The 16,453-nt window shown below is 37.9% G+C and overlaps 1 protein-coding gene across 4 annotated transcripts in view; it reads right to left on the reverse strand.

Moving 5' to 3' along the window:
* Positions 1–16,453, reverse strand: part of GADL1 (glutamate decarboxylase like 1) — a 439,849-nt gene that overhangs the window by 88,186 nt on the left and 335,210 nt on the right. For all 4 annotated transcript variants that reach the window (XM_060180482.1, XM_060180480.1, XM_060180479.1 and 1 more), the window contains one exon: positions 5,731–5,782. In XM_060180482.1, coding sequence (XP_060036465.1) covers positions 5,731–5,782 — 52 coding nt within the window. The remainder of the gene's footprint in view (positions 1–5,730; positions 5,783–16,453) is intronic.

The following is a 16,453-nucleotide window of genomic DNA, read 5'->3' on the forward strand; positions in this document are numbered from 1 at the left end:
AAGGTGGAAGTGAGGAAAGTTAAAAAGAATGGCAAGGAAAACAATGAAAATGCTGCAAAAGTCCAGCATCATGAAAATGAAATAATGTTCATTGGATTTAGCAATTGTAAGCTTGCTGTCACGTAGTACAACTCTGTGAAAATATAACTACATTGCAATATATTTTAACAGTAGGGGGCCATCATACTCAAACATAAATAATTAGAACTTTCTGGAAAAAGAAATGAACTGTGAATTCCCTACACAGGAAGTATTCAGGCAGAGAGTGATCTACTGATACTGTCAAGAAAGATACCCTGCATCGAGCAGAAGTTGACTACATGTCCTTGAAGGTCCTTTTTTATTTTTTTTTTCTTATTTCTTTTAAAGACAAGATGTGCTTACCTCTGACACTTATTCTATTATTCTTTTTCTAATTTCTTCATTGGGGAATTAATGTTTTACATTCAAGAGTAAATATAATAGTTTGTACATGCATAGCATTTCTCAGTTTTCCATATAATAATACAATCCCCACTAGGTCCTCTGTTATCCTTCTTGGAAGGTCCTTTTTTAATCCAGAAAGATTAAATTCTAAATAACTGTTTTATTGTAGAACTCAGTAAAAGAAAATAAAAAAGTTGAATACTTAGAACTTTCTCAAGAGATCAAAATAATATATGTGAGTGAGAGTATAAGAATGAATGTACCTTAAGGAAAGCATCTATCAGATCTTAGATACTACACACACACACACACACACTCACACACACACACACACACACACACACACACACACACACACACACACTCACATAAACAATCACACACACACACACAAATGAAGATATGATTTTCAGAGACTTTTAAATAATGTAGAATTCATTTGAAACGATAATTTTCAGTCATCTTCAAGAAGATAGGCATTATTTTTCTCTTTTCAATACAAGATATTCACGTAAAGGTACTCTGTTTTGTTGTACTCACTTATACGGTTTTCAATATTCCACTTAACACCCTTATTACTAGTTGCTAAATAAACACATATAACAAGGAGGTGGGCGGTGGCACACTGGGGTGAAGAGCACTTAGTATGAAGCTCACGGATGTAAGTTTGAGCCCTGGCTCCCCACCTGCAGAGGGGTCTTCTCATAAGTGGTGAAGCAAGTCTACAGGTATCTTTCTTTTCCACTCTCTGCCCCCCCCCGATTTCTTTATGTCATACCCAACAACAACAACAGCAGCAATGACAACAATGGAATAAAGATGGCTGCCAGAAGCAGTGGATTTGTAGAGCAGAGACAGAGCCCCAGCCATGACCCTGGAGGCAAAACTCAAAAAAAAAAAAAAAAAAACTAAAAAAACATATAACAGACCCTGTTTTTTCCTAAACTGAAAAACAACTTAAAGTTTTCAGTTTTACAAACTTACAATCCAATTGAGTCTGCTTTTCTCCAATGTTCATCAGGGTTATATTTAATCAATCCAAAGAAGCAATTGTTAACAAAAAAAATAAATTAAATAAGGGGGACTAATCAACTTGACACTTCGATGCAAAACTCAAGGTCTAAAAAGTTCATTTCTCCAAACAGAACATAAAAAAGTCAAATCAGGGGCACATATAAAAATCCTCATAAGAACAGATTCTGGAATACTATTTAGAAAGTCATCTTCACTGAGCTTGGGTCGACTGCCTTCCAGAGATACGCTATTCATGGCAGAGGGCTGCATAATAGCTGAAGCTTAATTTGCTTCATGACTTGAATGTTTGCAGTTCCATAAAGTTGATGGAAAATGGTTCTTTCTTCGACTTTTCAAACTTTTAGAAAAATATGTAAATAATGTTTACATCAGTTCACCTTTTTTTTCTCATCACGTTTTCTCTTTGCTCTTCCAATAGAATATGTACTTCTGAGGTCTACAACACTTTTCACAAGCACTTCAGCTCCTATCAGCAAAAAATATGGAAACTAAGACTCTGAAAACTAAAGGTACAACTCAGCCTCAATAAAATAGACATGATGACTGAAAGCCACACATTGGCCAATAGTATAGCAAGGAGTACTCAAGCAGTCATCTCACTTCTAAATGCTTAAGTACTCTTATTTTCTTAGTCATAATGTATTTATTATGCCTAACAAAATCAGGGGCGGGGCAGTAGCACAGCATGGCGTGAAGCACAAGGACCAGAATAAGGATCCTGGTTTGAGCTCCTGGCTCCCCACTTGCAGGGGAGTCACTTCACAAGCAGAGAAACAAGTCTGCAGGTGTTTCTCTCCGCCTCTCTGTCTTCCCCTCCTCTCTTCATTTCTCTCTGTCCTATCTAACAACAACAGCAATAACAACAACAATAATTACAACAACAATAAATAACAAGGGCAACAAAAAAGGAACATAAATAAATAAGTAAATAAAATCACAGAGAATTTCTTCTTGCTATCCAGTCACCAATTCACCTTAGAGGTCCTCCAACTATTTCAAAATTTACTTTTTACAGTTCGCTTCTTCAAACTAAGAATTCAATGATTGCAGATATGTGGTTGGTTGTCGTACCTTTTAGGTCTCTTTGATCCTACCTCCTTTGTTTTTCTGTATGCAGCTGACAGTTGAAGAAACCAGGTCAGCTCTCCTGCAGAACATTACACATTTCCGTGCTTCTATGTAGTGTTACTAGAAAGTTGTTAGAAAACTTACTAGAAATGTATGTTTTCTGTATCTTTGTAATTTATTTTATCTTCTTAGTTTTCAGAAACTTTGGATCCTTGGAACCTTCTAACTTGATGCCTCTTTTGTAGACAGTGGTTGAAACCATGTTCACGATTTTCTGGAGCCCATTTTGAGAGCCACCATCATACCTCACTAGACTTACTGCAGTGGTCTACAATTTGTCTCCTTTGTTTTCTACTTGTCCTCCCTACACAATCATTCCTCTTTTCTCATTGAATCAAGTATGATCTCCCTCCCTCCCCCAAAAAAACTATCTAATTGGAGACATAATGCTTTATGAGGCAGTTGCTGACACAAGGGTACAATTTCCTATCTCCCTATTATAAGTGCCTGTACCCACTGACACTATCAATTTAAATTCTTTTCCACCTTCCTGTACTGGGCTCCCAAGATCCCCTGTCCTGGAGTCCTTTGCTTTGTTGTAGTACTCTATATAAAGTCTGAGTTTTACTCTGTGTTCATCTTTTTCTTTCTTTGTTGCTATAGTTCCACCTATAAGTGAGATCATCCAGTATTGATATTTCTTTTGGTGTATCTCACTTAAAACTTAAGTTTTAGCCAACATGGGGCAAAGCATATATTTATTCCTACTAGGACTATAGCTGAAGTTTGATGCTCGCAAGAGGACTCCACTGTTCCAAGTAGTCAGTCATTGTGTTTGTTTGTTTTGATAGTGATAGAAAGAGAAAAGGAATAAGGAAGGGAGAGAAAGACAGAAAGCTGCAGCATTACTCTAACACTTGTGAAATTTCTCCCTTAAAGGTATAAACTAGGGGACTGAGCCTGGCTTATTGTGCATGGTTACATGCATGCTCTATTTGATGTGCCACCACTCAACCCTCAATGCAGACCTTTAAAAATGACTCTGTTTATGACCAAGAATTGGTGCAGTAACCAAAGCACTAGACTGAGTAATCTGATGCCTGAAGTTTGATCCCTGGAATCACATGTGCCAGGTTGGTAGTCTGGTTTTCTCTCTCTTGGAAATAAGTAGATCTTTAAAAAATGAATTTTGTCTACTTACATGTCTCCAGTGGGTACACTAGAAGTCAAAGTCAAAGGTTTTCCCATGACCTACCTGAGCCTGCCCATTCTTCTTGACTGTGCTCAAAGTCTACCATCTATAGCACCTACCTAGTCCGATGAACCTAATTTGAGGTCCTCAAACACATAAAACTTTTTTTCAGTGTTAGGTCTTTGCATATGTTTACTGTTTTTACTTAGAATGTCTTCCTTGGAGACAGAGAGATATTTCATCCATTAAATCACAGGATTTGCATGTCTGAGGTTCCAGTGGTTATAGGTTAAATGCTTAGAGGCACACTATGCCAGAGATGAGCAGTGCTCTAGCGTCTCTTGATTTCATTCTCTTAATCTCATGAACATGAGTACATATATATTTTAAAAATAGGTGTCTTCCTCCATCAGATATTCCCATTCCATTCTGCTTATCATCATTTAAGTCTCAGCTCAAAATCAAGCTCAGAGGGCTCAACTTGAACTAGCCAACCCAAAGAAGCCACACTCCACCCTCACCTCCATTTTAGCATTTCACTCCACTGATTTACAGGATAGCACCTGCACATCTGTACTGATATATTAGACTATTTCTAGTGAGTCTGTTTTATCATTTCCATAACACAACTCAATAATGGATGTTTTCAATACATTGATTTCTTTGTGTACTACCTACCAAGTTCCATTTGAATGTATGCGCTGCAAGACCAGGGGGATTCTGTGTGTAGCTCCAGTGCCTGGTCCATGAGTTACTCAAGAAACTTCATTGAATAGGGATTGGTGAGATTGCCCACATGGAAGGCTCTGTGTTTTGCCATGCACAAGACAGACCTGGATTCAAGCCCCTGGTACATCATTTAAGAGTACTAAGGGAAGCTTCAAGGCTGTGGTGTATTTCTCTCTTTAAAAATAACTTTCTGACATATAAATGACAAAAGTTAAGTCAGATTGTTTACATACAGTATAGGATCCCAGATAATAATTTGTTAGTGATTTTTTTTTTTTACATTAGGTTAACATTTCCTGTAAAGGAGCCAGCAAACAGATCATTTGGATAGTAAACTGCTTTGCCATGATGTGCAACCTAGATTTGAGCCTGGTTCGCACTACACTGAAGACTGCTTCAGTATTGTGGTCATTCTCTCTGACTCTCCATCTCAAAAAAAAAAGTATTGATAATATTTTTCATGTCTTATAGTCAAATATTTTAGGTAAAACACAATATTCTCTTTTTGTAGTCACCTTAAGACTTTTAAAAAAATATTTATTTATTTATTTATTTATTCCCTTTTGTTGCCCTTGTTTATTGTTGTTGTTACTGCTGTCATTGTTGTTGGATAGGACAGAGAGAAATGGAGAGAGGAAGAGAAGACAGAGAGGGGGAGAGAAAGACAGACACCTACAGACCTGCTTCATTGCCTGTGAAGCGACTCCCCTGCAGGTGGGGAGCTAGGGGCTTGAACCGGGACCCTTATGCTGGTCCTTTGCACCATGTGTGCTTAACCCACTGTGCTACTGTCCAACTCCCCACCATAAGATTTTTATATGCAAAGCAACTTAACAACAAAGTGACTTATTTTCCCATTGCTCCAAAGCTAATATGCTCTCATTATTTTATGAAAAGAGAAAAGTGTATGCATTATTGTACAGTCACTTAATTGATTTTTAACATGCAGTCACCACTATAGCACAGCTGAATATTTGCAGTACAATCATTATGCAATTTATATATAAAGATAGAGATCATAATTTATTCAGCATTATCCCTGGTAATTATTATTGAGCACTTTAATTTTCAGTTCTTAAAGCAAGTGTGTTCTCTGTGAATCCAACAAAGGAAAATGCTCACTAATAGAATAAATTAACATAATGGACTTTATGAATTAAGCTAATTACTTGTTTTTAGGTCTACAGCACAAAAGTCAATGAAATATAACAGTCTAAAAAATTACTGCCTTCATCACTGTTGACTGACAAAATCCTGAGTGTAATTTTTCTACCACTTACCTCTATAAGTAACTTGAATCCTTCTCTTTTCTTGATTTCTTCTACTAGATACCTAAAATGAAAGTCACAATAATGTATATATTCTGCCAACAAACAAGCCCATGAACATGACTGATGAACAGTAAAGGAGTGATGCAGAGACAAGTCTTAAATACAAGACAGGTAAGAGAATAGGTTGAAGAAAAGACAAAACATGCAGAAATCTCATAGGGTCAAAGAATTATAGCCTTTTGATTCTGTGTGGTTTATCTCATCTGTTTATCACATATGCACATTTATAAAGGGGTTAATGGTTTCCAGTACAGTTAATACACACTTAGGCACAGCCTCTCATCTCCTCATGATAGGTGTCCAGGTGTCGGCAAGATACTCATTTCCGTCCCTAACTCCTTTAGCCTAGCATACACCAGGACCTCAGTGCCGCTCCCTCCCATCCCTTTCCTTCCTTCCCCAGAGTACATTATTTTGGTATAATATACCACACCCTAGTCCGAGTTTAACCTTATGTTTTCCTTCACTGCTGGTTTTTTTTTTAAGATCCACCTACGAGGGGGCTGGGTGGTAGCGTAGCTGGTTGAGCGCACATATTATTATGCTCAAGGACTGGGTTCAAGCCCCTGATCCCCACCTGCAGGAGGAAAGCTTTGCAAGTGGTGAAGCAGTGTTGCAGGTGTCTCTCTGTCTCTCTCCCTCTCTATCACCCCCTTCCTTCTCAATATCTGGTTGTCTCTATCCAATAAATAAAGATAATAAAAAAATTTTAAAAAAAGATCCACCTATGAGTGAGATTAGTCAGTACTGCTCTTTCTCTTCCTATCTTATCTTTTTCAGCATGATTCCTTCAACTTTTGACCAAGATATGGCCCACTGTCTCCATTACAATTCAACATAGTCTAGGAAGCTCTTACTGCAGTGATTAGACAAGAAAAAGGAATTGAAGGGATAGAGATTGGAAGAGACGAAACTAAGTGCAGATGATAGGATAGTATACATGGAAAGTCCAAAACAATCCAGGAAGAAACTTCTGGAGATTATTAAACAATATAGTTAGGTGGTAGGCTACACAATTGACATACAAAAATAAGTGGCATTTCTCTATGCAAGCACCAAGTTAGAAGAAGAAATCTAAACAGAGATCCCATTTACCATAGCAACAAAAACAATCAATTACCTAGGAATAAGCCTAACAAAGCATTAGCCTTTAAATCCCAGTGTGAAAAGCTACATAAAGTAGACTAGAAGTAAGTCTTTAACTGTGGGGATGGTGTCTATCTTTCTCTCCCCCTCTGTCTTCCTGTCCTTTCTCAATTTCTCTCTGTCCTATCCAACAACAATAACAACAATGATAATGACAACAATAAACAACAAGGGCAACAAAAAAGGGAAAAAGTAGCCTCCAGGAGCAGTGGATTCATAGTGTAGGCACCGAGCCCCAGCGATAACCCTGGAGGCAAAAAAAAGTTAGTATCTTAAAATATTTTAATATCTTAAGATATTAATATCTTAAGAACTTTTCAAGACAGCAAGAAAGAAGTAAAGAACTCACTGCTGGCATCATGTTAAAATTATGTGGCCTACAGTCATTGACACAGTGTATATGAACTCATCTCAATGGTCAGAGAAAAGAAAGGAAGAAAGAAAGAAAGAAAGAAAGAAAGAAAGAAAGAAAGAAAGAAAGAAAAGAAAAGAAAAGAAAAGAAAAGAAAAGAAAAGAAAAAGCAAGGAAGGAAGGAAGGAAGAGAGGAGGAGGGAGACTGAGAAAGGGAGACACTTGCAGCACTGCTTCACCACTCATGAAGCTTCTCCCCTACAGGTAGGACCTGGTGGCTTAAACCCTGGTCCTTTCACATTGTAACATGTGTGCTCAACTTGTTGGGACTCTTCCTGCGCCCCCCTTCGTAAAAATACTAAAAATGAAACAATGAATACATTTCTATAATCAGAGAGTTACTTGTAATCTTAATCTGTCAGGGAAGGATTTTACACATCAAAATCCACACCCCGATTACATGAATGAGGAAATTGAAGTAGTATCAGATTATTAAGGACTTTATTAGATGCTCAGTTAAAATCTTCACCTCCCGGGTTCCTGGAAGATGGCAGACTGAGAAGCTGCTAGTGGCTGAGCTCTGACCACATCTCCTGGAAACGGTAGGATTTTCTGCCTTTAGTAGGCCAGCCAATAAGGGGTCCCTGCTAGGAGCTCCTTTTCTTTACCAAATTCCTGTCCCACCAGGGAGTATCATTCATTCTAAGTCTATACCCTTCTGAAACCTCTGGCCTTTTTTCTTTCTAGGTAGCCAAGCCCCCCCCACCTCACCCCGCATAGCTAATTAAATAATTAAAAATAAACACATAAAAAACCTTTCCTTTCACTGCCCTTTTATGACTGTTCTTTTACTTATCTTTCTCTCTCTCTCTCTCTCTCTTTTCTTTTTCTCATTCTTTTCATCCTTTCTTCCTTAATCCTACAGCTTCCAAAGTCATAGTCACCAGCCCCCACACCAACAAACAGTGTGCTTTTTTGACTTCACTGATACACATTTGGGAATTTCCTTTCACTGTTCTTTAATTACAGCTCTTTATCTTATCTTTTCCCTTTTCTCTCTCTTGCCTCTTTTTTTTTTATCTTGTCATACACTTCTTCCTTCTTCTTTGCCTTTCTGAATTTGTGAATTATTTTGGGGAAGAAATCTGACTCAGAGTAGACTCTCTATGTGTGTATCTCTGCTCTAATTCCCTTTCCCCTCTTGTTACCCCTAGAATATACAGTGGATAGTAGATTTGCATAACTGTCTATTCTTGCTATACCTTCTTTCTATTCTCTTTCTTATTCACTGGGATTTGGTTACTATTTTTTCATGGACTGGAGAAATTGTTTGGCTAACTGGTAATGATTAAACTGCTTCAATACTTGCTTCAGTTGCTACTGTAATTCCTGAGGTTTATGAGTGCAATTGTCATAAAGGTATTTAGTACAGTGTTACTTGTACTCAAGACACAACAACTGAGGAACAACAGAGCATAAAAAAAAAGAAACACATAAATCAAAAAAATGGGTAGATCAAAAACAAATAAAACTGCTACTCCAATGAATGAAAACAAGAGCCCAGAAGAAACTACAAATCAGCCAGAAGTAACCATAGAAAAGAAAAGTATGCAAGCAATAATAAACTTATTAATCACAGAAATGAAAACAACATTGGAGGAAAGGAATGGCAGTATTAGGGAAACAACAGTTGAGACCCCCAAGGAAATACTGATTATCTTGAGGCAATTAGAGAACTGAAAGCTGAAATAGCTGTAATGAAGAAAGAAGCTGAGGCAAGGGAAAGCAGACTAACAGAAGTAGAAAACAGAATTAGTCAGACAGAGGATGAGTTAGAGAAAACGAAGAAAGAGGTGAAAGAGCTTAAAAAGAGATTGAGAGACACTGAAAACAACAACAGAGACATATGAGATGATCTCAAAAGAAGTAACATTCGTATAATTGGCCTGCCACAGGAAGAAAGAGAGGAAGGGGAAGTAAAAATTCTAGAGGAAATAATAGAAGAAAACTTCCCAAACCTGAATAACAGAAAGGACATCAAGATTCAAGAGGCCCAGAGAGTACCAAACAGAATCAACCCAGACCTGAAGACACCAAGACATATCATAGTCACAATGAGAAGAAGTAAGGATAAAGAAAGGATCCTAAAGGCGGCAAGAGAGAAACAAAAAGTCACATACAAGGGAAAACCCATAAGATTATCTGCAGACTTCTCCACTCAAACTCTAAAAGCCAGAAGGGAATGGCAAGATATCTATGGAGTCCTGAATAAAAAAGGGTTTCAACCAAGGATAATATATCCTGCTAGACTTTCATTCAAACTAGATGGAGGAATCAAAACCTTCTTAGACAAACAACAGTTAAACAGAGGCAACCATCACCAAGCCGGCCCTGAAAGAGGTACTAAAAGACCTCTTATAAACAAGAACATCACTATAATACTTGCAATATATCAGAGCAAACAAAAAATTTTTTTTGAACAATGGCACTATAGTACATTAAATCCATAATATCAATAAACGTCAATGGCTTAAACTCACCCATCAAAAGGCACAGGGTGGGGGGATGGATCAGAAAACATAACCGAACCATATGCTGCTTGCAAGAATCCCATCTGTCACAACAAGATAAACACAGACTTAAAGTGAAAGGATGGAAAAATATCATACAGACTAACGGACCACAAAAAAGGGCAGGAACAGCCATTGTCATCTCAGACACGATAGATTTTAAATTAAATAAAGTAATAAAAGATAGGCAAGGACATTACATAATGATTAGAGGATCAATCAGCAAAGAAGACTTAACAATTATTAACATCTATGCACCCAATGAGGGGCCATCTAAATACATTAAGCACCTACTGAAAGAATTTCAAAAATACATCAATAGTAATACAATAATAGTGGGAGACTTCAATACCCCACTTTCACACTTAGACAGATCAACAAAGCAGAGAACAAATAAAGATACAAGAGAATTGAATGAAGAGATTGACAGACTAGACCTCTTGGACATTTTCAGACTCCTTCACCCCAAAAAACTGGAATACACCTTCTTTTCAAATCCACATAACACATACTCAAGGATAGACCACATGTTAGGCCACAAAGACAGCATCAATAAATTCAAGAGCATTGAAATCATCCCAAGTATCTTCTCAGACCACAGTGGAGTAAAACTAACATTTAACAACAAACATAAAATTATTAAAAGTCACAGAATTTGGAAACTAAACAACATACTCCTTAAGAACCACTGGGTCAGAGATTCACTCAAGCAGGAAATTCAAATGTTCCTGGAAACAAATGAAAATGAAGACACAACCTATCAAAATATTTGGGACACAGCTAAAGCAGTACTGAGAGGGAAACTTATAGCTATACAATCACAAATTAAACACCAAGAAGAAGCTCAAATGAACGACCTTACTGCACACCTCAAGGACTTAGAGGAAGAAGAACAAAGGAAGCCTAAAGCAACCAGAAGGACAGAAATCACTAAAGTTAGAGCAGAAATAAACAACATCAAAAATAAAAGAACTATACAAAAGATCAATGAAGCCAAAAGTAGGTTCTTTGAAAGATTAAACAAAATTGACAAACCCCTAGCCAGACTCACCAAACAAAAAAGAGAGAAGACTCAAATTAATAGAATTGTAAACGATGGAGGAGATACCACAACTGACACCACAGAAATCCAGAGAATCCTACAAAACTTCTATGAAGAACTATACACCACGAAGCTAGAGAATCTGGAAGAAATGGAACAATTCCTAGAAGCATATGCCCTTCCAAAACTGAGCCAAGAAGAACTACAAAATCTAAATGCACCAATCACAAAGAAAATGAAAACGTTATTAAGAATCTCCCCAACAACAAAAGTCCTGGACCAGATGGCTTCACAAACGGATTCTACAAAACTTTCAGGAAACAGTTAGTATCCATACTTCTTAAGCTTTTCCATAAGATTGAAGAAACAGGAATACTCCCTTCCACCTTCTATGAAGCCAACATTACCCTGATACCAAAAGCTGATAGGGACAGAACAAAGAAGGAAAACTACAGACCAATATCTCTGATGAACACAGATGCCAAAATATTAAACAAGATCTTGGCCAACTGGATACAGCAACATATCAAAAAGATTGTTCATCCTGACCAAGCGGGATTCATCCCAGGAATGTAAGGTTGGTTCAACATCCGTAAGTCAATCAATGTCATTCACCACATCAATAAGAGCAAAGCCAAAAACCACATGATTATCTCAATAGATGCAGAGAAAGCCTTTGACAAAATCCAACACCCATTCATGCTCAAAACTCTACAAAAAAAAAGAGAATAGATGGGAAATTCCTCAAGATAGTGGAGTCTATATATAGCAAACCTACAGCCAACATCATACTCAATGGACAGAAGCTGAAAGCATTCCCCCTCAGATCGGGGACTAGACAGGGCTGACCACTGTCACCGTTACTCTTCAACATAGTATTGGAAGTGCTTGCCATAGCAATCAGGCAAGAGAAAGAAATCAAAGGAATACAGATTGGAAGGGAAGAAGTCAAGCTGTCACTATTTGCAGATGATATGACAGTATACATAGAAAGACCTAAAGAATCCAGCAGAAAATTACTGGAAGTTATTAGGCAATATAGCAAGGTATCAAGCTACAAAATCAATGTACAAAAATCAGTGGCATTTCTTTATGAAAACACTAAATCTGAAGAAGAAGACATCCAGAAATCACTCCCATTTACTGTTTCAGCAAAATCAATCAAATACCTAGGAATAAAGTTGACCAAAGAAGTGAAAGACTTGTATGCTGAAAACTATGAGTCGCTACTCAAGGAGATAGAAACTGATACCAAGAAATGGAAAGATATCCCATGCTCATGGATTGGAAGAATAAATATCATCAAAATGAATATTCTCCCCAGAGCCATATACAAATTTAATGCAATACCCATCAAAGTTCCACCAAGCTTCTTTAAAAGAATAGAACAAACACTACAATCATTTATCTGGAACCTGAAAACACCTGGAATTGCCAAAACCATCTTGAGGAAAAGAAACAGAAATGGAGGCATCACACTCCCAGACCTTAAACTATATGATAAAGCCATCATCATCAAAACAGCATGGTACTGGAACAAAAATAGGCACACAGACCAGTGGAACAGAATTGAAAGCCCAGAAATAAATCCCCACACCTATGGACATCTAATATTTGATAAGGGGGCCCAAAGGATTAAATGGAAAAAGGAGGCTCTCTTCAATAAATGGTGCTGGGAAAACTGGGTGGTAACATGCAAAAGAATGAAATTGAACCACTTTATCTCACCAGAAACAAAAATCAACTCCAAATGGATCAAAGACCTAAATGTCAGACCAGAAGCAATCAAATACTTAGAGGAAAACATTGGTAAAACACTTTCCCACCTACATCTCAAGGACATCTTTGTTGAATCAAACCCAATTGCAAGGAAGACTAAAGCAGAAACAAACCAATGGGACTACATCAAATTGAAAAGCTTCTGCACATCCAAAGAAACTATTAAACAAACAGAGAGACCCCTCACAGAATGGGAGAAGATCTTCACATGCCAGACATCAGACAAGAAACTAATCACCAAAATATATAAAGAGCTCAGCAAACTTAGCACCAAAAAAGCAAATGACCCCATCCAAAAATGGGCAGAGGATATGAACAAAACATTCACTACAGAGGAGATCCAAAAGGCTAACAAACATATGAAAAACTGCTCTAGGTCACTGACTGTCAGAGAAATGCAAATTAAGACAACACTAAGATACCACCTCACTCCTGTAAGAATTGCATACATCAAAAATGACAGCAGCAACAAATGCTGGAGAGGCTGTGGGGACAGAGGAACCCTTTTACATTGCTGGTGGGAATGTAAATTGCTACAGCCTCTGTGGAGAGCAGTCTGGAAAACTCTCAGAAGGCTAGACATGTACCTTCCATATAATCCAGTAATTCCTCTCCTGGGGTTATACCCCAAGGACTCCATAACACCCAACCAAAAAGAGGTGTGTACTCTCCTATGTTCATAGCAGCACAATTCATAATAGCTAAAACCTGGCAGCAACCCAGGTGCCCAACAACAGATGAGTAGCTGAGAAAGCTGTGGTATATATACACAATGGAATACTATGCAGCTATCAAGAACAATGAACCCACCTTCTCTGACCCATCTTGGACAGAGCTAGAAGGAATTATGTTAAGTGAGCTAAGTCAGAAAGATAAAGATGAGTATGGGATGATCCCACTCATCAACAGAAGTTGAGGTAGAAGATCTGAAAAGGAAACTAAAAGCAGGACCTGACCAAATTGTAAGTAGGGCACCAAAGTAAAAGCCCTGTGGTGAGGGGTAGACATGCAGCTTCCCGGGCCAATGGGGGGTGGGAGTGGGTGGGAGGGATGGGTCACAGTCTTTTGCTGGTTGGAATGGTGTTTATGTACACTCCTAGCAAAATGTAGACATATAAATCACTAGTTAATTAATATGAGAGGGGGAAAATCAATTGTATGTCTCAAAGTTTTTCAAAACACACACTGAATCTTTTTAATATATAGGCTGTGTATTTGATATGCGGACTCTCTCAAAAGCCTAGACCAAGTAGATCAGAAGCATCCAATAGCACACCTATATACAAGATACTGGGTACTGTACAGCAAACCATAACAAAAGGACTTTTCAAAGTTAACCCAATTACCAAATAATGTGATGGTAACATTAACTATCGATTGTCTTTTTGAACCCTAAGACAGCAGGAACCTCACATCTCCACTATAGAGCCCCTATTTCCCCAGTCCTGGAACCCTTGGATAGGGCCCACTTTCCCCTATGCTTCTCCCAATCCATATCAAATAATATTGCATCCGCCGATCACAACCTAACCAATGCAACGATTGCCACCTCAACATGCTTCACCTCAGACTGTGTCCAGAGACTTCATGTGTGGAATGACAACCCTTCAGCTTCATTACTCGGGTGAGACCTTTCCTTTAACAGTACACTCTAATTTCATCTCAGGTGGTTCACTTTCTAACAAAGTCCCAAAACCTTGATATACACCAGTTTCTGTGAGAGAGAGCTTATGTTCACACGTATCCATAAACTACTGCAAAATATATACCTGAAAGCAGAAGTACACTAGAGTTTGCAGTGAGTAACTCCCTAACACTTCCTCTCCACTATTCCAAGCTTTGGGTCCATGATTGCTCAACAATTTGTTTGGCTTTGTATGTTAACTCTCTTTTCAATCACCAGGTTCCAGATGCCACCAGGATGTTGGCCAGGCTTCCCTGGATTGAAGACCCCACCAATATGTCCTGGAGCTCAGCTTCCCCAGAGACACACCCTACTAGGGAAAGAGAGAGGCAGACTGGGAGTATGGACCGACCAGTCAACGCCCATGTTCAGCGGGAAGCAATTACAGAAGCCAGACCTTCTACCTTCTGCAACCCTCAATGACCCTGGGTCCATGCTCCCAGAGGGATAGAGAATGGGAAATCTATCAGGGGAGGGGGTGGGATATGGAGATTGGGTGGTGGGAATTGTGTGGAGTTGTACCCCTCCTACCCTATGGTTTTGTTAATTAATCCTTTCTTAAATAAAAAAAATTTAAAAAAACATCTTCACCTCCCAGGATTTCTGGAGATGCAAAATTTTTGAGTAACCTCAGGGTGTCAGGATTAGCATAGGCTTCCTCGGGATGGATTTCTTCTGATTAGGCTTGATTTAACAGATTACCCATGCTTTTGTGCTTGAGGAGGTAAGGAAACCAATGTAACACAAAGCCTTTCATTATATAAGTAGAGATTATATACTTCGTTCTGTGTTGTGGTGTGCTTTTAAGTATTTTAAGCTCCTTTCAAGATGTTATTCAAGGAAACACATATATGAGTATTTGTGAAGAGATATAAAGATAATTAATAACCCCTTTCTCCCTCACTGCATTCTATTTCTTCCTCCCTCAGGTAAACATTAACAACTTATTATGGATCTTCCCAGACACTATCCCCTACTCTCCTATATTATTTTGCTTTCTCTTCTACAATTTCCTTAAAAATTGCAACAATAATTACCACATTGCTTAGTACTTTATTTTTCTCTATTACCAATGCATAATGAGCATCTCTGCGGTTCAATCAAGGTAGATATAATCCACTTTTAATAGTTTCATCATACAGCAATGCACTGCTCTGACACATTTTATTTTACCACTTGCTAGTTTCTAGATATTAATGAATCTTGCTTTAGTTTTAGTTTTTGTACAGAATATATGTGCCTGCATCCATGCACATATATATACATAAAGGTATATGTGCTTATTGAATAGCATTTTATTTTAGACATACGGAATCTATCACCCTTCATCCTACCCTGGCAGCTTTAATTTCTGCTAACCATTTAAATTCACCGTAGCTACCCTAGCAAGCACATTTTTGTCAGCACTTTTGAGCATTTCCTTTTATTTGACCTCCAGATTTGAAATACTGGGTCAAGTGTTTGGAACTCTATAGGATCAAGATCAAATCCTAGCTGTCAAGGTACCATTCCAGAAGGCATATCTATCCTATGCAGAGAAGACCTGTCAATGTTAATTTATTTCTATGGTCTCAATATTATTTTTCACTTTTCTTAATCATTGTGGCTTATCTCCTTCCTGTATCTGTGTCTTTTGCTTAGGATTCTTGCATTGCAGTCACTCCCAGAGACTATAAAGCCCAGTTTAACTGAGCTGAAGGCAGAGGTAACTTGGGTGAAGTGTTAACTATTATATCAAAAACAAAATGTTTAAATTAGTTTCTAAACCACGCCCTGCAATATACCATTCTTAAAAACTTTTCCACATTGATAGCTACTATCAAATAAATGTAAGCAATGCTGAGCATGTCAGTCAGATTGCTTTTGTCTACAATGAATCTATATGAATCTATCAATAAGAATATTAGCTGAGCTGCTTAGATGGTGCAACAATGTCATTACTAAACCGTCATCTTGAATCGTTTCAGCTTGCAGTGCTCACTGCTCATTTGTTTCATGATCACCAAATGGCTGCCATGAGATCACGAACATAGAACAAAAATATAAAGGACTAGAGCAATAATATTTCTTCCATGGTTTCTATTTAGGTAAGTATACTT

Source organism: Erinaceus europaeus, chromosome 21 (assembly GCF_950295315.1).
Source record: "Erinaceus europaeus chromosome 21, mEriEur2.1, whole genome shotgun sequence".
Lineage (NCBI taxonomy): Eukaryota > Metazoa > Chordata > Mammalia > Eulipotyphla > Erinaceidae > Erinaceus > Erinaceus europaeus.